Raw genomic sequence first — 21,296 nt, 5'->3', positions numbered from 1 at the left:
TTCGTCCCAGGCCGGAACCAGCAGCAGATGGGGCAGGGACAGGGTCGCGGAGGGAGGGGGGGGGGGGGGGGGAGAGGGGCGGCCCGAGCGGCACAGCGCCCGCAGCTGGAGGCTGAGCCGCCGTGCCTCAAAACGTGACTCGTCAGTTGCTCCTGACATCGACAGCCGATCACGCAGCCGATCACGCCGTTTATATACTGGATCCTTTTAAGGTGTATTCAAACCTCCCGCTTTCCCAGAGGACATGTTCATTCCTCCAGAGCAAAATGGCAACGGGAGCGTTGTTAACTGTTGTGACACTAACAGTAAAATCTTCAAAGGTAATTTTAAATTGTTGTAAAATCCAACAATGTGGTGGTGACGATCCCAGTGAGAATTTTGTATATACTTGCACTCACAATCACAGTAACTTCCAGGTATTACAAGCATTTGTAAGGGCTACTTGTGCAAGCAAGGATTTATAAAATCATAAATATTTTCCACTTCCTGTTTAATCTAAATACATGGAATTAATTTTCCTACAAATTTTAAAACAATTGAAGTCTTTGGTAGTAGTAAACCATTAAATATAAAAAATGGGTAAAAATAAAAATTTGTTGACTGAATATGAGAAAAAGCAACTTTGAAGTGATAAAAAGAAGTTCAAATTACCTTATCCTCAGAAAAATAGCCTTAATCCCTGCCGCAGCAGATTAATTTTTATCTCAACTGAGCTGTTTTTACATCTTTTCCCTGGCAAGAGCTTCTAATGTATCAACTGATCCAGTAAAAAAAGCGTATTTGGTGAAGATTCAACAGGCAATGTCTCATTATTCATGCAGTACCTAAAGTAAGCAACCGTTTTGCAGAACAATTAAAAGAACTGTATCCTAGTGTCATGGGTTCAGCAGTAGCAGTCATTTTTCTCCTTCTTGTAGCTGGTGCAGTGCTGTGTTTTGACTTCTGGGCTGGGAATAGTTGCTTGGTGGTGAGCGTGTTTTGAGGGTGTTTTTGTTCAAAGCCTTTGTTTTTGTTCAAGTGCCTTTTGTTCAAGGCACAGGGAGGAGGGGAGTCCGAGAGGAAGGAGAGACAGGACACCTGACCCAGGCTGACCAATGAGGTATTTCATACCATAGCACGTGATGCCCAGGATGCATACTGGGGGAGAGAGAGAGCTGGAGGGGTGGAGCTCTAGAGGAAAATGAAGGAGGTATCATGCGGTGCTCGGCCGGGCAGGGTGGAGTGAGTTATGGGTCGGTGGCTGGTGGGGTGTTGTATTCTTTTCGCTTGTTATTGGCTGTATCGTTATTATTGTGTTATGCCTTAGCTATTAAACCGTTCTTATCTCAATCCGTGGAGGCTACATTCCTTGGATTCTCCTTCCTAACTCTCCGGGAGTAGGGGGACTTGGTTTAAACCACGACACCTAGAAAACAAAGTCAATTTTTTCTGTGTATAGAACATCAATTTGAGCCACAAAACAAGTAAGGATGGAGGAAACAAGGGAAGAAGGGCAATAGCAACAGTAACATGGTTTCAGAGTTACTGAAAATAACTTTGCACATCTTCAAGTCATTTTCTTTATCCTTTGATACATGGAAAGATATGTACACTAAACAGAACAGAAGAAACTAAGGCATAAAGGCCTAAACCTTATACTTTTATTGAAAATAACATGCTTTTATTTGGAACACTGTAGCAGCCTAGCTAACACCTGAGGCTGTGTGGAGTAACAGAACCTTCACTGAGAAAATAATTAAGACCATTTCAAAAAAGATTGGGATTTTTTTTTTCTGAGAAAATGAAGCATGTGCTTCTATTTCCAGCTTTCAAACCATGGCCAATAGAGAAAAACAAATGCTTTTTAAAAATCACTGTGTTTTGCTTCTGCATGGCCAGCATAGGGAACACAAGTGGTAACAGATACTTCTTTTGCATTTGTAATGACACAGCTGGTGATGCTGATGAACAGTGAAAGGTAGCAAGAACGTTTCAGTTAAAAAAACCCAACCAATTAGTTACAAACTTGGTAAAAAATACAAAAAAAAATGTATAAAAATATTCTATGTGTAATTATTTTTTAAATAACACTGAATTTCCATATTGGTGGAATACTTTTTCCTGTGAGGTTCTAGCTGTCCTTATTGCTGTACATTTACAATCTTTGCACGGTCTCTGGAACTGGTGACCATAGCTAGACAAGCTCTGTTTAGGTGATAAAGTCCCCTTTGTAAACTACCTTGCTAGTGGAATATTTAACTCCAAATTCATATATGGAATGTTCTACAGGATCTTTGGGAAACTGCCTTGGAGCTACAGAATCTCATTAGAAACAAAACAAAACCCACAACAAAAACCTGTAAATAATGCTTTTGTGCCCCTTTACTGCTTATAGTTAAAGACCTACATGTAGAAGGAAAGCACCTGAAAGCTATATCTAGCTTTCCATGTATGACTTTTTTTTTCTGTCAAAATATGCAGCTGAAATTCTGGCATCTCACAGGAGAAAGACATCGGTTCCCCTTGTTGAATTCCATGAGATTCCTTTTGGCCCATTTCTCCAGGCTGTACAAGTTCATTTGAATGGCAATGGAACCACCTAATGTTTCAGACACTCCGCCAATTTTTGTATCCACTGCAAATCTGTGTAGTCTGAACTCTGTTTCATTATACAGGTTGTTAATGATTACATTAAGCAGTACTGGCCCCACTGTGAAACCCAAAGCTCTAGTGTTTTGTCTCCAGCTGGAGGCAAACTGGATGCTGCTGATCACAACCCTTTGGGACCAGTGGTTCATCCAGTTTTCAATCCACCTCGCACTGCACCTAACTAACAGGTAACTTGTCAGCTTGTCTGTGGAGTTTTGTCAGAGACAATGTCAAAAGCCTTATTAAAGTTGAGGCAAAGAACATTTACTGCTCTCACCACCAACCTAGTTTTCTCACAGCAGAACACTAATGGGTTAATAAAGCATCATTTCCCCTTTGTAAATCAATGCCAGCTACTCCCAGTCACCTTCTTGTCTTTAACATGTGGAAGCAGTTTTCAGGACTATTTTCTCCAACAGCTTCCAAGGGTACAATAGCAGCTACAATGAAGTCCAAAGAGTACAGTTTGGTTTGGTATTTTTAAGACTATATCATGCATTTAAGAATATTAAGTTACACCTCTTGGAAAAAGGTCCACCATAACACACGAAAGGAATAGCTAACCGAAGATCTGGTCTCTGGAAGTTTCAACAGTGAATGCCTTTGGAAAAAGTATAAACATTTCTACTGCAGGGCTCTTTTTGTTCTGGCTGCCTCCAGCACATATTCTGGACATGAGACTTCTCTCTGCTGTTCCTCAAGATGAGACTTCCTCATTAAAATTTCAGCATGATTCTGTCAAATCCAAAAGTCAACAATCTATCATAGAATCATAGAATAGTTAGGGTTGGAAAGAACCTTAAGATCATCTAGTTCCAACCCCCTTGCCATGGGCAGGGACACCTCACACTAAACCATATCACCCAAGGCTTCATCCAACCTGGCCTTGAACACTGCCAGGGATGGAGCATTCACAACCTCCCTGGGCAACCCATTCCAGTACCTCACCACCCTAACAGTAAAGGATTTCTTCCTTAGATCCAATCTAAACCTCTGCTCTTTAAGTTTCAACCTGTTACCCCTTGTCTTATCACTACAGTCCCTAATATATAGTCCCTCACCAGCAACCCTGTAGGCCCCCTTCAGATACTGGAAGGCTGCTATGAGGTCTCCACGCAGCCTTCTCTTCTCCAGGCTGAACAGCCCCAACTTTCTCAGCCTGTCTTCATATGGGAGGTGCTCCAGTCCCCTGATCATCCTCGTGGCCCTCCTCTGGACTTGTTCCAACAGTTCCATGTCCTTTTTATATTGAGGGCACCAGAACTGCACACAATACTCCAAGTGAGGTCTCACGAGAGCAGAGTAGAGGGGCAGGATCACCTCCTTCGACCTGCTGGTCACGCTCCTCTTGATGCAGCCCAGGATACGGTTGGCTTTCTGGGCTGCGAGCGCACACTGAAGCTGGCTCATGTTCATTTTCTCATCAACCAACACCCCCAAGTCCTTCTCCACAGGACTACCATTAATTTCCTTTTTGTCCAACCTGTAGCTGTGCTTGGGATTGCTCTGACCCAGGTGTAGGACCTTGCACTTGTCATGGTTAAACTTCATTGTTGGGGGTCGAGCATGGGTGCTTGAACAGGCCTACAGCTGTGAGAAAGTGAACTTATGACCCCAGGTTAAAAGAAGAAGTGTCAAGATCAGCAAAACAGGAACGCAGTAACAGGATGCCAGTAATTGCAAAAGCATGATGTAACACTAAGCTGACATGAATGTTTGAAACCAATCAGGAGAGGTAAAGGGGAGTGTGTATCCCTCGTGGACAAAGTGAGGCAGCCAATCAAGTAATGCGTGATCGCGTGTAAGACAGTATATTAAGAGCAGCCTTGTAATCAATAAACGGAGCTTTTGTGAACCTACATCGTATCGGTGTTTTCTCCCCTCCACCTGGCCGCGGCACTTCATGAGGTTGGCATCAGCCCACCTCACAAGTGTGTCAAGGTCCCTCTGAATGGCATTCCTTCCCTCCAGCGTATCAACCGAACCACACAGCTTGGTGTCATCGGCAAACTTGCTGAGGGCACACTCAATCCCACTGTCCATGTCACCAACAAAGACGTTAAACAAGGCCGGTCCCAACAATGATCCCTGAGGGACACCACTCGTTACTGGTCTCCAGCCGGACATTGAACCGTTGACCACAACTCTTTGCGTGCGGCCATCCAGCCAGTTCTTTATCCACTGAGTGGTCCGCTTATCAAATTGATGACACTCCAATTTAGAGACAAGGATGTTGTGTGGGACAGTGTTGAACGCTTTGCACAAGTCCAGGTAGATGACGTCAACTGCTCCACCCCTGTCCATCACTTTTGTAGCCCCGTCACAGAAGGCCACAAAATTGGTCAGGCAGGATTTCCCCTTAGTGAAGCCATGCTGGCTGTCAACAAGCACCTGGTTGTTTTTCATGTGCCTTAGCATGCCTTCCAGGAGAATCTGCTCCAAGATTTTGCCAGGCAGAGAGGTGAGGCTGACTGGTCTGTAACACAAACACAAACACACAAAAAAAAGGGACTGTCTCCAACTATTTCAGTAGATTAATCAAAATTTGGGATGCTTGTGTCTGTTCCAACCAGCATTTACTCATGATAAGTATGAAAAACTCACACTGAAATTCCCAAAGGTGATTTATTTTTGATTCTCTTCAAAACATACACTTTTCTCACAAATTAAGAAGTGCTGCAAACCCTTTGAACAGAATGATAAACTAGTGATCAGAAATACAAAATATACAGTGAAGCCTAACCTGTGTTTGCCTTCCTCAGTATTCTGTGTCCCTTAGATAGACTCCAGGAGATTCCATACCTGAAACTTTCACTAATCAAAGAACAATAAACACTTTATACAGCTAACCATATACATATAGTTAAAAAATTGTACCCATTTTAGAAGAATTGTTCATAAAGACAATTTGCTTTTCTTCAAATCAATTTGGATTTACTTTTAAAGCTTCTTTTTTTTACTTTATAGACTGGAGAATTCAGAAATTGTGTATCTGTAAACTGATCCCCACGCCTTAATTTGCTGTAAACAAAAAGAAATAAAAGACAATGTATGAATATCACGAAGCACCCATGTAACTACAATTATAATATCAATTCTAAATGGTAAATACTCTCAGTGAAAGCATGATACACTAAAGAAATTAAATTTATGGAAATGTGTCTGAAACAGCAATGCACAGGTAACTATTTTCCAAACAAATGCTAAAAAATAGTAGCCTTTTTATGTGTCCTGTGTCATATTAATATGTAATTGTAACTCCATTCCCTAGAATAAAAAACTCAGAAATTATTTATACCAAAAGCTTAACAACATCCATTCAGGACAGTATACCTGAAAATCAAATATAAATAGCAGACAGGAATCTAAAATCTTGAGTGACATCCACACTTTTTTTCTGTTGTTAGGTACTGACTCTCTCCAGAAGTACAGAACCTTACCATTGTTAGGTATAAGAGGAGACTTTATAACTATCATAATATTACAGCATTTAGTATTCAATTCAATTAGTAAAATAAAACCATAACTCCAATCCCTGTGCATTTCTTTTACGAGCTATGTGGCATAAATATTTCTGAAAAGCCAGCAGTAAAGTGAAAAGACACTTCCTACATTACTTTTAGCTCCTGTTTGTCCTCAGTCTCATGGCTGCAGTTTATTGCTTCCTTACAGAGGTAAACAAATATATTTTGAGTGTGTATAAGAACATATGCTAATTATTTTTTTTTAAAAAGACATACTCCTTTTAAGCTTTTGTCATAAAGTTGCTATAATCCTTGCAGTCTCAACACTATTATAGGGAAATCTTAATACTGTCTTTACCTCATGAATATGCATCCTTCTAATACACAAAAAGCACAGCTTAATTCTTCCTTAAATTAATATTTTACTGAAACAAAAATCCCAAATCAAATCAACCAAACCAAACAAAAAACCCCAACTGTCTCAGTGGCAAGAAACTCTCAAAACATATTCAGAAATAATCAACCTAAAGATCAACTGGGATTTAGATGTATTCATGTAAATGCAAATATATTTGTTTTCCTAATGGACGCTTGGCTTTAAAATCCTGTTTTAAATTTTAATAGTTATTACAAAATTTATGTGTTATCTTTTAAATCTTGTAAATCCTGTGCCACTAAATTTGCTAAGAACACTGAAAGTAAATAATTATGGAATTAAATTATCTTAAACTCGAAAGTATTTGTTATATTAGACACAGCAAGTTAAAGCAAAATGACTGCACTTTATATTATTAGTGCATAAATTATCTTGCCACTTGACAATATTACAAGGATATTATTGTGGTACAAGCTTACATTTAAGTACAACACTTACATTATCCACCTGTAAATGAGTTTATATCATGTATTAAGAATTCACTTATTCATTACTGGTACCAAATGTTATATGCTATATTTAAATATTACATTATATGCTATTTTATATGTTGGTGTCTTACTTCAGCACTTGAAGATCCTGCCACACTAACTGGTAATGTATTGTATCAACACTGAAGAATCTTTCAAAAGAGATATGTGAAAGAAACTGTTCAACTGTTTATTTGGAGGTTTTAATTGAAAATCTTTATTTCAAATAGGTAGGTACTCAAAAAACCCAAAAGCACAAAAGCCCTAATTTATATAAACCTACCTGTTCAGTCTGGGTTCTTTGTAGCAAATACTGGCTCTTGTTCGTCTAGATGGTGCTGCTGAGTTTTCTTCTAAGGTTTTGCAGGATTTAGGTGAAGTGTGAGACTGTATACTAAAATTTGTAACATCTTGCAAGACCTTTCTCCCTGTGAATACAGAAGTGTATATGCCTTACTTTAAGTACTTTCAGAACTGAGTAAACTTTTAATTCATACTTATGAAAAAACGTATTTATTAATTCAGGTACTTTGGTTACTGGTCTTACTCTAAAGAAGCTCAATGAAAAATTGACAGATGATCAAAGGAAAGGCAACTACAACAGCTTTCAGGCTACTCAGATTTGGAGCTGTTTGAGGCCAGCTATGGCTCTTGGGACATTTTATGCCCCATAAGCACTATAATTTGCAGCCAATGGCTTAGAACTCCCAAGAGTTACTGCATTTAAAAAGATAGAACTGCATACAGCTCATGACCCTGAATGCAAGGCAGGGGGCATACATGTACAATATAAAGATGCAACCTGTATAAATGTTCTCTAGTCCTGCATTTTTCAATTTTAGGCCTGCTCTTGGGGCACATATGCATAAAAAAAGAACATAGCAAGGTGATTAAGTAAGCCTCCTTGTCTTCAAAACTGTGTACTACCAAACTATTCACAATGCCTCATACTTTGAGCCACAGAACATGCCCAAGAGGAATATTCCTTGAAAAAGAGTAACCGGCCTTGGTAGAAGTAGTACTATTTGTTTCAGCTTTCTGTAAGACCTTAAAGACAATTCAGAATGCCAGACTAAACATGACAAATATTTTGATAACTTGGGACAAATACTGAAGTTATTCATTAGCCCACAGTTCAAAAAGTTCTAACCCATTTATTGATCATAGTCTCTGAAAAACACTAAGATTTAATGCAGACAGCAATCCAAGATGAAATAAATAATCTTAACCTGTTTATTCCTTAAAAGTTCTTCCAAGAGTGTACATTCCTCACTGATACAGGTCAAGGTTTAGATTTACTGCATCCATATGAGAATGTTTGGAATATATTTTTTCAAAGGAACTAGATCTAAAACACTCTTCACTTCTCAAGTTTGAATGCTGTGGCAGCAAATGGTGCTATTTATCTCATACAATAAATTCATGAACATATAGGATAAGAAATGAACTTTTTGTTGTGCTTATCTTCAAACTAATATATATTTGCATACCTGTCAAAAAGTGAAGACTTTATTATAGCATCTAAAGGCTTTGTCCAACCTAGCATACACACTTAACTGATGGTCAAGATGATAAAGCTGAATTCTACTACCCTGTAGTAGAATTCTGTACTAAGATCAAGTAAAATATCTCACTGATCATTTCACCAATAGCTTTCTGAAATGTGTTAAGCAAAGACATCACGTCAGAGTATTTCTGCAAACTTCTGAGAGACATATTAAGGTGACTGTGCAGCTTGCAGCAAGTCCCACCTGATTTATGAAGACAAAAGAAAAAGCACTGTCTTTGAAGGAGTTTGTTAAAGAAGAGCAATGCTCATTTGGTGTAAACAAGAGGGCTCTGATCATGAAAACTCTCCCAAGTTTGGCTTTAAGATCTTGATTTGTACTGGTTTTAAAGTGAAAGCAAACTGTTACTCCAAGCTTTTCCTAAAGTTTAAGGTTAGAGATCAGTTTAGATTCTTTTAAGCACTAAGAGTTTTGAGATACCTGTAAGTCTGCATTATTTAGGAAAGCAGAATGCCTGCATTAATATTTATGTTCATATAGATATAATTATATAGAGACTTTCATCACAGGAGACTTTCAAGGTGTGTTTCTAAGTACAGATCAAGGTAGTGATCAGAAGAGCTGGCATCATCAGAAAGTCTGGTATTTCCTGGGTTTCTTTTTCATTCAAGACACAGATCTGGATACAGAATGAAAAATGAACTGGTTTTTGAACTATGCTTAAATGGATGACGATCAAATAACTGGCTTCTTTTTATGACAGTAGTCTTTGATACTGCTTATCACAAGGGTTTACTAATTTATCTCTAAACCTAATACAATTATGGGATCCTTCTTTCCAAAGAAGGAATCAAAGATGAGAAGATACAACTACAAATTAACAGGACTAATACCTTGCACAATGGTCTAATTCTGCAGGTATTCCTATTCTGTGGTCATGTAAAACAGTGGATTCTATTTTTTTGGCCATTGTGTCCTAGTATTCAAAAGAAGCCAAGATAGTATTTGCTTGATAGTTTGGTATTCAAACTATTAATTTTGAGCCAGGAAACAGTCTAGGTGTTGGGACATTTTCAGAGACAATGAAGTAAACAGGAACTTGTTAGGAATAAATGTTTACAAAATAGACCACTCATGATAGGAAACTTCAAAGCTACATTCTAAAGCATGTTTAAACTCTAGCATAGATGTTTAGACATATATTCTTTTATCTCCTTTACAGTAATTTTGATGTATTGTAGAAGAATCTAAACCTATTATTCAGACAACACTGAAGTTTCTTTTCTCAATATATCTTACTTAATAAAGAGGTTGTCTCATGAGAGTTTGCTCATGGGTAGATTCTATAGAAAACCTGTTTAAAGTATTTTTTTTATTAGATCTCAGAATTCCTGTTGAGTTGCAGTGTTTCTAAAGACATATAAACGAACTCTCTAAGTCTAGCTATGTTCTCTGTTTATGAAGGGAAGAGTGTAAATTTCACTCTTATTTCTCTTGTACAAAAGCTCCATCTATTGCATCTTTCTACCTCAAACTTTCTGAATTCCATCACAATCTTTGAAAAATGCTCTAACTATAATTGCTCTTCAAGAATGTAGGCTACTTACATTTGCACAACTAAATGTCATCTTGGAATATACTGAAAAGTAACAAGGATATTAGTTCTCACAATGACTGGTAATTAATATAGAATATGAATCCTTTTTGTAATTTTCAGAACTACCTTTTTAAACTCCTGTATTATCCACTCTAAGCAAGCAGTAAGAGTAGGATAGAATTAAAAGAAGATAACTTACCACTATTTCGGGCACTATCTAATTCAAAATGCTACTTTTTTTTTCTCACCCATTCACATACCATGACAAGGTGTCAGAGTCTTTTTGTGAGTCTCTTTAGAAATTTGATCCATTTTTTGTTCTGCTTTTCCAGCATCCAGCACTTTATTATTATCATTTTCCCCACTGATTTCAGAGTTTTTCAGTATCAAGAAGTTCATGGAACCACTGTGGTTATCAAGAACTGGGAGCTCCACATTGGAAAGACCTTCCTGGAAAAAGCTATCTACATTTAATGGCATATTCCTAGAACACTTAAGAGGTAAGAATTCAGAAACTTCTGATTTTTGAGCTGTGGCCTTTAACTCAATCATAAAGGAATCTATCCCATGAGGGACTTCCTGGTCATCCAAGGTATTCTGTGGTCCCTGATCAAGATGCTTGGAGTAATTTATTTCTGGTCTGGTCTCAGTAGTATCAGAACTAAACCTCTGTTTGCACTTTACACAGTTATCAGGAGAATTACTAATGTGGGGCTGTTTATGTGCCGCTGATGAGGTATCTACTTTCTTTAACCTATAAGCATCAGCATCAACTAGCTCTTTAGCTTGTGGTGTATTATTCATAGCTACACCATTCTGAGTAACTAACGCTGCTTCCATTTTCAGTGTTGTAGTTATTTTATTTCCACAAACAGCCTCTGCATGCAAATGATTTTTTAATTCTTTGCTTTTACGAAGTGAGAACTGTGTGTGATTTTCTTTTGGTATTATAAATGCTTTTCGGCTAGCCTTTGCCAATGTACGCTTTAATGTGCCTGGTGAAAAATGTCTAAGCTTTTGGTCTGCTTTCTGAGTAATTTTATGAATGCTGTCACTTTCAGTTTCTTCACTTTGGCTGTAACTTCTTTTGTTGTTGTATTTTCTCTTTATGATGTTCTTCTGGTCTTGTTTTCTTTTGCTGTCATGTCGGTCTATTTCTGTTTGAGACTTTTTTGAAATATATTCTCCACATTGCCCATTTTCCTTTCTACAGTATTTTGCTGTGCTGATTTTAGAAGGGGTTTGAAAAGTCTTCCTGTTTATTTTTGGGCTGCTATGTTTTTCATTTTCATGCAAAAAGTCCAACTGTAAAGGCAATACATTAGAAGTGTTACCTTGGAATGGTAAATTTTCAGCACAGTAAGCTTCTGGTGCAATCTGGTTAATAGATGAGTTTGAGTCTGCTTTTTGTATTTTGCTTTCCATGTCTTTAAATATTTCTGGGCAAGTTTCTTTATCTGTCTCCTGTTTTCCTGCACTCCTTAAGTTAACTTGGTCTGTCCTCTGACTACATTTAGTTTCACTGGGGCAATTTTGTGCTTGACAATCTTTGCTGGTATTTGGCAAACTCGGCTTCCCTACAGGATTTCTTGTAGGTAGATGTTCTGTCTGATTTTGGAATAGTTGAATTTGTGACTCAGTAGCTTTTGAAACTTCACTGTTGTCGGCCATTGTGTGCCCTTCTTCTGCATACAAATCTGAATGGACTTCAGTCTTGCTTTTAATTTTCTCTTTATCCTTCTTAGAGTATTTTACTTTTCTGAAATTCGCTAATATTTTATCATCAGAATTGGCATTACTATTTCTATTTTGGTGGAACTTATCTTTATCTTTCACTGTAATTGCAAGTAGTTCCCCTGCATCACTGGCAGTCAATTCCATATCTGCACCATAAACGGTTTCTTCACGCTTCATCTTATCAGTCAAAAGCAGCTTCTTAAAATCTGTCCTACTTTCGTTGTTAAATTTAAGAGCTGAAGGAATAACACAAGGCAAGTCACTTGAACTTTCCTGCAAATTTGTATCATTAGTGTTGCTGCTCCTGTTGATACCATAGTAAGGCAGATTATCTGAGCTACATTTTTTATCAAACTCTTTTATATTAGGTTTAGTTTTTGACTTAAGAAGTTCTTTGTCTTTCTTCCTTTCAGTCACATTTCTATTGAGTGGCAATGAACTACGATCATGTTGTTTTGTGAGCTCCTCAGGCTCTCTTAGAGATTGTGTATTTTTGACATGAGTCAGGAGGGCACTATCACAAGTTGGTTCGGTGTGTAATTGATTTTCTGCAAAGAGAAAAATTTTAGCATCTTGGGGAAAGAAAGAATGGAGAACAGTTATCAGAACAAGGTTACCGAAAGTTGGACCAGAAGCATAGAAAATTACAAACTTTTTTTAACTGAATACACACATTCTGTGGTTGGTCCTTAAAAATTTCATTAACTAGAGCTAACTTTATATTTTACCAGTGTTGGACTTTTGAAATTGTCTGTAAATAAAAAGGTATTTTTCTATAACAAATACAGTTCTTCTTTGGTTACCTTACTAAATTTATTCTGTTCACGTAAATTTTGTTACATTTCAGCTGTTATTTCAATGTACATTCTTCTACAAGTGACTGTCAGCACACCTTTACTTACAGGTGAGCATTCCATTTTTTGTTAGTTTATTACAGTTTAAGAATCTTACTATACCTTCTGTATCACACTTCAAGTAATGAACTATTAAATACTAATTCTCAGATAGCTCTGAAAAATAAGTCACCTGTACAGAAATACAACTTACCTTTAAAAAATATATTTTTGTCAATGGTTGTTTCCACTGAGTCTATTTCAATTAACTTTTGATTATTTGTACCAGAAGGCAATGATAATGCAAACTTGACTTGATCTGAATGCATTTCCTTTGGCAAAATAGTGGTACACTTATGAGAATTTGGTAATTCACACACAGAAGGTCTATCTTGCTGTTTTGCATTAGCTGTGGCAATTAAAGGAAGCTTCACTGGCAATTCTAGAGATCTGAAAAGAGGAAATTTTACTTTGAAGAATGTTGTTACAGTTTATGTTGTAACATTCAATCATTTAAAATATTCCCTTAATAATATATAAAAGCAGAAAACAAAGAACTTGAGTATGCAATCCGGTTCTAAGTCAGGGGCAAATGTATATTTTTTAGTGACCTAGAATCCTGCTTTGTGCTGGTGAGATCCCATGGTGAAAGCAGCAATCTATTAAAACAGAAGTTTTGTCTACCACTCTCTCTATAAATCCCAAGTTGCAAATAGGTAATTTCTGAATTAAATTGGAAATTGTTTCCTATTACTCACAAATTTTTAGGACAATATACAAAGATTAGTTGTAAAAGAAACCCACAGTCACTTACCAAGTTCCACATTTAATACAACCACCTACCTAGGACACTGACAGGTACCCTTGAACTGGTCATCAGCAGGGCTACTTGGACCAGCTGACAGAAGATAACTCTGAAGAACCAAAAGAAGAACAGTGGGGAATAGAAACAGTTGAATATTCTCTTATGGCTTAAGTTATCAGTAATATTCACAGGAGAGAAAAAAATATGGCCAAAAAATAAAAGTACTGATGAGAGATATTCAAACACAAAGAGTCATTTTAAACAAAATACTTTGCAGCAAAACTTATCAAAACCTGTAACTTACCTGCATCCCAAACAATGTAAAGACTTTTTAAACTTTAGCTGTAACTAACACAAACTATATTATACATATAGAAACACAGAGCAACACTAAGCAACTGCAGAACAGACTATAATATTAGTATCTTTTTTAAAATCAACTGTAATTTTGCCATGACCCAAGGAATAATATGGATTATGTTTTCTAGAGAAGTTTCCACATGCAACATATTAATTGCAGCACTAAGCAAAGAAAGCAATTAGTTTGCTCATTGGTGAAGAATGCCACATACTGAAGTGCTATGCTTTGGGTTTTTTTTTTTAACCACGACTTCATCAGGGCTAACTGATATCTAACTTTTAGATACTTTGTAAACAAGATTAAATCCCAAATTTTTACAGCTAGCAACAGCAAAATTTAATTGATTTCTGATTTCACTAGACTGGGGTTTCATCCCAAGTTTTAAGGAACTGTGGTAAATGTTTTAAAATACTTAAATATTTTGAACATTGCACTCATTTAGATCTTTTGAACGTATTATCTTGAAAAGTGAGTTCAATATGGTAATAGTGTGAAAAACATCTTACCTCAGAAAGACTGCTTATTTGTATTGCATTTAAGAGCTTATAATTCAAAAATGCTTCTATTTCTGTAAGAGTTGTATTCTGTATGTAAAAGAAAAAGCAATTTTAAATAGATGTATTTTAAGTAGTTTCTCACGATCTAGAGGTGAATCTATGTTGTATTACTTTTAACACTCAGTTGAGCACAAACTCCTTTTTAAATACCATCTCAACGTCTATAAATATAAAGGAGACACTGACACTAAAATAGCTATGGATAGACATATACACTGATGGACAAAACAGTAAGTACCGAAAAAATGTCATGAAAACATAATCAAACATGAATGCTATCAGATGAGACTTCACAGATCTGAGGTGTATATTTTTTAAATCACCATTTTAAGAAGCAATATTAAGTTTCAAAAAAAAAAAAAGAGATAAAAGCTTGGTTTAGCTGATATAAGTTTAAATCACATTATTTGCAGCATACCAAACAACTTAGTTTTCGACGAAGCAAGATATTATGAAGCTGCAGCTTTTCTACTTCCTTCTGAAGAAAGATGTTCTCATTCTTTAGCTTCCGAGAATTTTCTTTCTCCACACTCAAAGCCACAGCTAACGCTTTATTATTTTGTTTTAAAGATACTTTTAACACAGATGAGTTATCTAAAGGAGACAAAATAATTATTTTCAACAGCTTCAATGCCAGGCCCACTCCGCATTAATTATGACTGCATAATGACATTTTCATGTTTTTGTGTGTAATTTTTGGTGGAACTGTAGTTTTTGGTGGAACAATAGTACTTCCTAATATAAAACCGTTTCTGCTGGCCGTCATTCTGATGACAACTCTGTCAGCTTCATGTTCAAGGTTATTTCATGCAAGGATTCTGCTCTAATCTGGATTGCTTTTTAATAAGGTTATTTTAAGAAGAAAGTGTTTAAAAATTGATAGTTTCACAGGTGTAAAAATGTTTCCAAATTTCTAAACACCAAATAAGCATTTTACAAATGAAACAGTTCAAACATTTTGAGCATAAGTATGAGTTTTAACAACAGAAAGAAAAAATATTGAACTCAGAAATATACCCTTCATTATCCTAATGAAAACCTGCCTGCTCATATTTTATTTTTTACCCCCAGTGACACTGCATATTACCAAGATAGTAAGTGCCGAAGAGCAAGCACTGAAAATTAGAGATTAGGAAGAAAATCTTTAGTGAGGGTGGTGAGGTGCTGGCACAGAGTGCCCAGAGAAGCTGTGGCTGCCCCATTCCTGGCAGTGGTCAAGGCCAGGTTGAACAGGGCTTGGAGAAGCCTGGTCTTGTGGAAGGTGTCCCTGCCTGTGGCAGAGGGTTGGAAATAGATTATCTTTAAGGTCCCTTCCAACCAAACCATTCTATGATTCTATGATAAAATGGTCAGAGCATTCGACAAATAAACAACTTACATCATGTGTTATGTCAGACTCTCCTAAAATTCTCTACATTAATGTCTTTAATAGGCAGGAATTCAGCAGATTATATTAAATACAACTGCTATTCCTTTTGAAGTCATACACTCTAAGTACAGTAGATGGATTTGGTTTTATTTTAATAGGACTTACTTATTAACTTAGTCTTAATTTTAGATGCTAAGGAAGCATTCCATTTTGCAGCTCGTAATGTTCCATCCCTCTTCTTCACATGTCCTTTAACAGCATCCGAGGTGAAAATGAAAGATGATTTAGCATTCGTTTTTCTATCCATCATTGGAATGAACCTGTATATTGTCAAAGGGAATGTCCAAATAATACATGATCTTTCTCACACTTTAAAAATTTAAGTTTCATTATCTCTTACCAGGATTTGTCATCCCTGAAGCTGAGAAAATTGCTTCAGTCTTTACCTCTGTTCAATCAATTCAATCAGGTTAATGTATTGCTTGAGACTTAAGTTACATTATGACAAGAGTGGCAAAATATTTAATAATCACGAAGACTAAAAGGATCACGGGTTTTTGTGCTTGTCCATTCCCTCAAGTTATCTGCCGGAGTTTACACTTAAAAGGGAAAAAACAGAAGGTGCTATCACTTCACAGTATGACCATACCAGCTTGTTCTTCGTCAGGACCAATTTTAATTCGAAGCATTTAAACAAAGCGCATTGAAAATGCTACAAATTGAAGCAAGCAGCATGCACAGGAGCTAAACGGAGCCGGGTCCCGCCGCCCACCGGCCCTCGGGTCCCTCCCGGCCCCACAGGCGAGACCCAGCGCGAGGCCGCCAACGGCTGCGCGCCCGCCAACGGCTGTTGGGCCGAGCCGCTGCTGAGGGGCCTCGCGGCCGGAGGGGGCGCAAACAGTCCCCGAGTGAATCAGGCCAGAGGGGACAGAGCGCGGCCCTGCGCCTGCAAACTGACCATGCCCGAGCTTCCTGTTGGACGGAGCGTTGATCAGAGCTGAGACACCGAGCAACGTCTTACTAAAACTACAGGGAAAGCCAGAAAAGATGACAAAACTACCCGAGAATCAGTAATTCGGAGGTAAAATGCACAGCTAGGATGGTTACAAACCCAGCCCGTATCTACAGCTGGCTTTATACTACAGCCAGTGTTCACCTTTCCTGATGCTTTGTTGATAAACAGGAAAGGTGCTGTAGTGGCTTTGTCGCGTACATGCAAAATCGCCCATGTTAGAACAGTTCATGGGTACTCTTACATACATACAGTTACAGTCATTTCAGAAATGGGATATGCTAAGTTATTAACCTTTAATCTACGGTTCCAGTTCTTTTAGTGTTTTTTAAAAAGGAGTGGGATGTATGTAACTCTTAACTATGTGTCTTTGCAAAACCATTTTAAATAGCAACCATTAGTAATGTTAAAAATAAAAACTAAATATTAATTTCATAAACACTTAGCATCAATCTCAGTATGCTGTGATGAAGGGAGCAGGGAACTATGGATAGTCCACTTGTCAGATTTTGAAGGTATTACACTTTCAGTTAAAAGAGTTCCTTTAGGTTAAAAGGAGAAACCTATGTAATGGGAAAAGTGGGAAGTTAAAAACTTCTTTCTGGCTGATCTTCAGCTATTAGTAATAGCTGAAATGACAAAAAATGAATAGACAGACATCCAGACAGTTATGAAAACAGCAGCATTAAATTTAAAAAAACAATATATTATAGCTAGTATGCAGGCTGCTTGCATACTAGCTTGTAAGGGTAGGAGTCTCTGATGTTAGAATGTGAGCAAACCCACTTTTAGCTTGGTTCAGGTAATACTAGGACGGGGAATTCCAAGGAAGTATTTTAGTCTAATAAAATGCCTTTCCTCAAAATGTGTTCTGAGCCCAAACGCCTTTGCTCTTTAACACTCCCTTCACATACATTCATTTCCAGTGGCGCAGTCCTCCCATTAGCTCAGGTAGACATTAATTCTTAATATTGATCCAGGAATCTGCAAATTAATAGTAAATGGGTTTGTGAAAATCTCAAGAGAGTCAGAGTTTCAATTTACTTGAAGATTTATAGATGTGGAAGGCTGAAATAAAGCATTATGTTCCATAATGCAGTAACCATCATTAAAATCTTACCTTTCCACATGTTAACATTACAACATACTATAAAGCAAATCAAAGGAAGCATACATAAGCATCAGTGGCATTATTTGTGGATGTATCTTTATCAATTTATGATTTTCACAATCTGCTACAAACAACATCTGGAAAGACTCTTCCTTTCCTTAATTTATTATTCTTTATATATATTCTTTAATTATATGATACACAGCATGGTTTCCCAGTGTAGCCCTGAAGCTTGCAAACCCTATACTTCTAGGCAATCCCCTTAAAATACAGATTTGATCCAGCACACCTTATATGCCTTTGGTACATTTCCCCTTACAAGGGAACTTGGAAGAGACTGTAGCCACCGTAAAAGTCTGGCCAAATAAACGAGCAAATAACCTTACATAACTTTAAAAACAGAAAACCAATCAAATAAAGCTTTACCTCCTTATTCTTTCCAGAAGGCAGTGTTTTCCTCCAGAGCCAATCATGAGTTTTCATTTCCTCCAGTTTTACAACAGTCCCAAGTCCTGAAGGGGCAATTGCCAATTTGCTTCCATTTAATGTTTATGTTGCTACTGCGGGCAATAAATTTAAAGCAAAATGTGAATTACTGCATTTGCACCTGTGGTCATACTTTCCTTTACACTACACTGAGGAACCCCCGTACTGTAACATTTCATATGTAAAAATCTCTAGTTAATTGCCAGCTGCTCAAAATGAGGAAGAGCTTAAAGCATGGCCAAGTTTCACAGCCAGTATATCTTAAACATGTATTAAGAGTGGAATTCTGTTTTTTGGGCATTTGGGATCCTATAACTGGTCTTTAAAATAAATAGAAATGAGATGGAGTCAAAGAAAGAGACATACAGAGACAGACCTGCTGCAAAAACTCTAACCATGTGGGAAGTGTTGTATTGTATTTGTATCTTACTACATACCTGCACATCCATCTCTGAGAAGAATCTTGGTGGAAGAATCAATTCCATGCGGTCTAGTAAAGCACGAGTTACTTTAGTTACTAAAGCACTTCTGTTGGGTAGATTATGTAGAGTAGCTTCTCCCTCTGCAGATTCTCTGATGTCCAACAAGACTTGAGCTTGTGCTATAGTTTTTCCTTTAGTATTAAGACCATACGTTCCTCTAATTGCACCCTTTTTGCAGAAGCTTAATGAAAATCCATTTCTTAATGCATCTTCCCCTCTGTCAGATCTGACTGAAATTAGCAAACTGAAACAGAAACTTACAGCGGATATGTGTAAGCCTGGCTTCTTTTGGAAATTAGCAAAAAACAAAACAAAGTCTCCATGTTCACTTCCCAAGAGCATGCAGCTGAAAAGACAGTTTGCTCACGTAGGCTTGTTATGCTGCGTGCTTCTATACCAAATACATGCTGTACTGACCTTGAATAGTAACAATGTTTCACATAGTTAAATCTGAGGTCCAAAACATACTGCGTTGTGTACATATACTAACACAAGGAGTAAACAAGCACAGAAAGCTACAACTTCATTAAGTGAATGTTTTACAGTGAAAAAGACTGGAAGCTAAACTTACAGCATATTGTAACATTAATGACCACATTTAAGTTGCAACTGCTGTTTATGAACTATTCACAGAGTAGGGACAACACACTATATATATATATATATATATATATATATCTAAACCAGACACCATTATTCCACAAAAATGATCTATTATATCTATTTTTACTTATGTTATAGTAAATCTAACATCCATGAATTATCAGTCTGTATCACATTCAGTGGCATCTTGTAACTTGTGTGCTTATTTAATTAATTAGATATTAAGCATTAAAGACCTGGCTTCTGGGTACATTCTTAGACAAGAACTGTTCAGAGAGCGCAGGAGAGCCACAGTGCTTGGCAGGCCATTTAAGCTCTGCAATTGTAGCATGGTTAGTTGCTAAAATATATTTACTGTAGCTTTAACTGCCATACCAATACAAATCAGCATTAAGATAAAATGTGAGTTCTAAGTAGCAAGTGATCACTCAGAGTACACAATTTCAATGATAAATTCTCCTCTCCGTTTTTATGAGCCATCTAAATCATACCAGATGCAGTATGATTCAGATGGCTCTTCCCTTTAATGTCCTTCACTTGACTGAAGTCTGAATTACAAGTCTATGCTCCTAAATATTAACTGAAACCACAGCAGCTTATAAATATTTAGGTATTCTCAAAATCAAAATGTAGTAACAGACCAGAATACAGCAAACTGCACAGCTAGAACAGCAGCTGTTCTGTGACTGTTACTCATCCTTTAATTTGACCCTGTAGCAAATGAACTTGCAGTTGAAATTTTAAATACCTTAAGTGTGGTAACAAATTGTCAATGAGTAAAAACCCAGGACAATACAGGATGAAAATCAACATGAATTACAGCTATGACTGAGCTAATTAGCTATATAAATAAACTATTTAATATAGGTACATTTCTTATATGTGCAGTGTACAGCTGAATAACTGCATTTTCAGTGGACTTCTTATAGCAATTAAAATATATTGCTGACATTTGGGATTTAGTTACTTCTTACTGTATCTTCTAAACATATAATAGCTTATGCCTTCCAGAAAGCTTGCAGATTACTTGTTATTTGGCAGTTGTATCCACAGGGGTATGTTATGACAAAAAAAAGATTTTTCTCTACCTGATTACAAAGTTAAGCAGGAATTACACATAATGTTCCAAACTTTTTGTTAGTATGGGGTTGATTTTTTCTTTTTTAATTTATTTTTAGGAAATACAGGTGCCTCACCTGTACAGAGAATTGGCATAATGAGGCTGAGACAAAAAAGCATAGTGAGAAACTAATTTCTTTACCTTTCCACTGTTTGCGCATGCATTTGGTGAGCAAGTGTATGTCAGACATAGGCAATTTAACTGGACACTGCTTATGCAAGTCTTTGTGAAATGGCTATATTAGGGTGAAGCACCTCGACTCAATGTATTCTGTGCCGTTTTAATGCATAAAGAGTTTGCTCAGAAAATGTATAGAAATCTGCAGCAGAACTGCCCCCACGTTTCACAGGCAAGCAGCAGGAAAGCAAATTAGAAGCTGCAATGCCTGCATTTGTACGTATCAGAACTAAAGAGACTGATACCGGCACACCGCTGGCAAGTTGATGAGCAGTCATGTCAAAGTAGGCCAGGAAACACCAGCTGACCTGAGGCTACCTTTTTTCTGCCGTTGCTCCCTATTTTAACCAAAGCAGACTTTCCCATCTTAATTCGGAGCACATACCAGCACATCACCCTTGTGAAATCACCCATCTCAGTGCTGCAACTCGAGATGCACAGCAGCAGGAGAAACGAGCGCCCATGTCTGGGCTTCAACCTCAAGCCAAAGGTGGTGTCCCAGCCCGAGCTCACCAGAAAGGGTTTGAGACCTCTGTGAAG

The 21,296-nt window shown here is 37.3% G+C and overlaps 1 protein-coding gene across 1 annotated transcript; it reads right to left on the bottom strand.

Annotated features, from left to right (window-relative positions):
* Positions 1 to 5,234: 5,234 nt before the first annotated feature.
* Positions 5,235 to 21,211, bottom strand: SGO2 (shugoshin 2). The gene is made up of 12 exons (XM_031045881.2): positions 21,142 to 21,211; positions 18,812 to 18,864; positions 18,315 to 18,448; positions 17,692 to 17,761; positions 15,931 to 16,085; positions 14,815 to 14,990; positions 14,346 to 14,423; positions 13,517 to 13,587; positions 12,888 to 13,123; positions 10,364 to 12,388; positions 7,282 to 7,426; positions 5,235 to 5,649 (listed from the first exon to the last, which is right to left on the bottom strand). Coding segments are annotated over exons 4-12 (2,991 nt in total). The 5' UTR covers positions 17,694 to 17,761; positions 18,315 to 18,448; positions 18,812 to 18,864; positions 21,142 to 21,211; the 3' UTR covers positions 5,235 to 5,546.
* Between the last annotated feature and the right edge of the window lie 85 nt (positions 21,212 to 21,296).

Source organism: Melopsittacus undulatus, chromosome 8 (assembly GCF_012275295.1).
Source record: "Melopsittacus undulatus isolate bMelUnd1 chromosome 8, bMelUnd1.mat.Z, whole genome shotgun sequence".
NCBI lineage: Eukaryota > Metazoa > Chordata > Aves > Psittaciformes > Psittaculidae > Melopsittacus > Melopsittacus undulatus.
The sequence above is the reverse complement of the archived record's forward strand: the minus strand, read 5'-3'. Positions and strand labels throughout refer to the sequence as shown.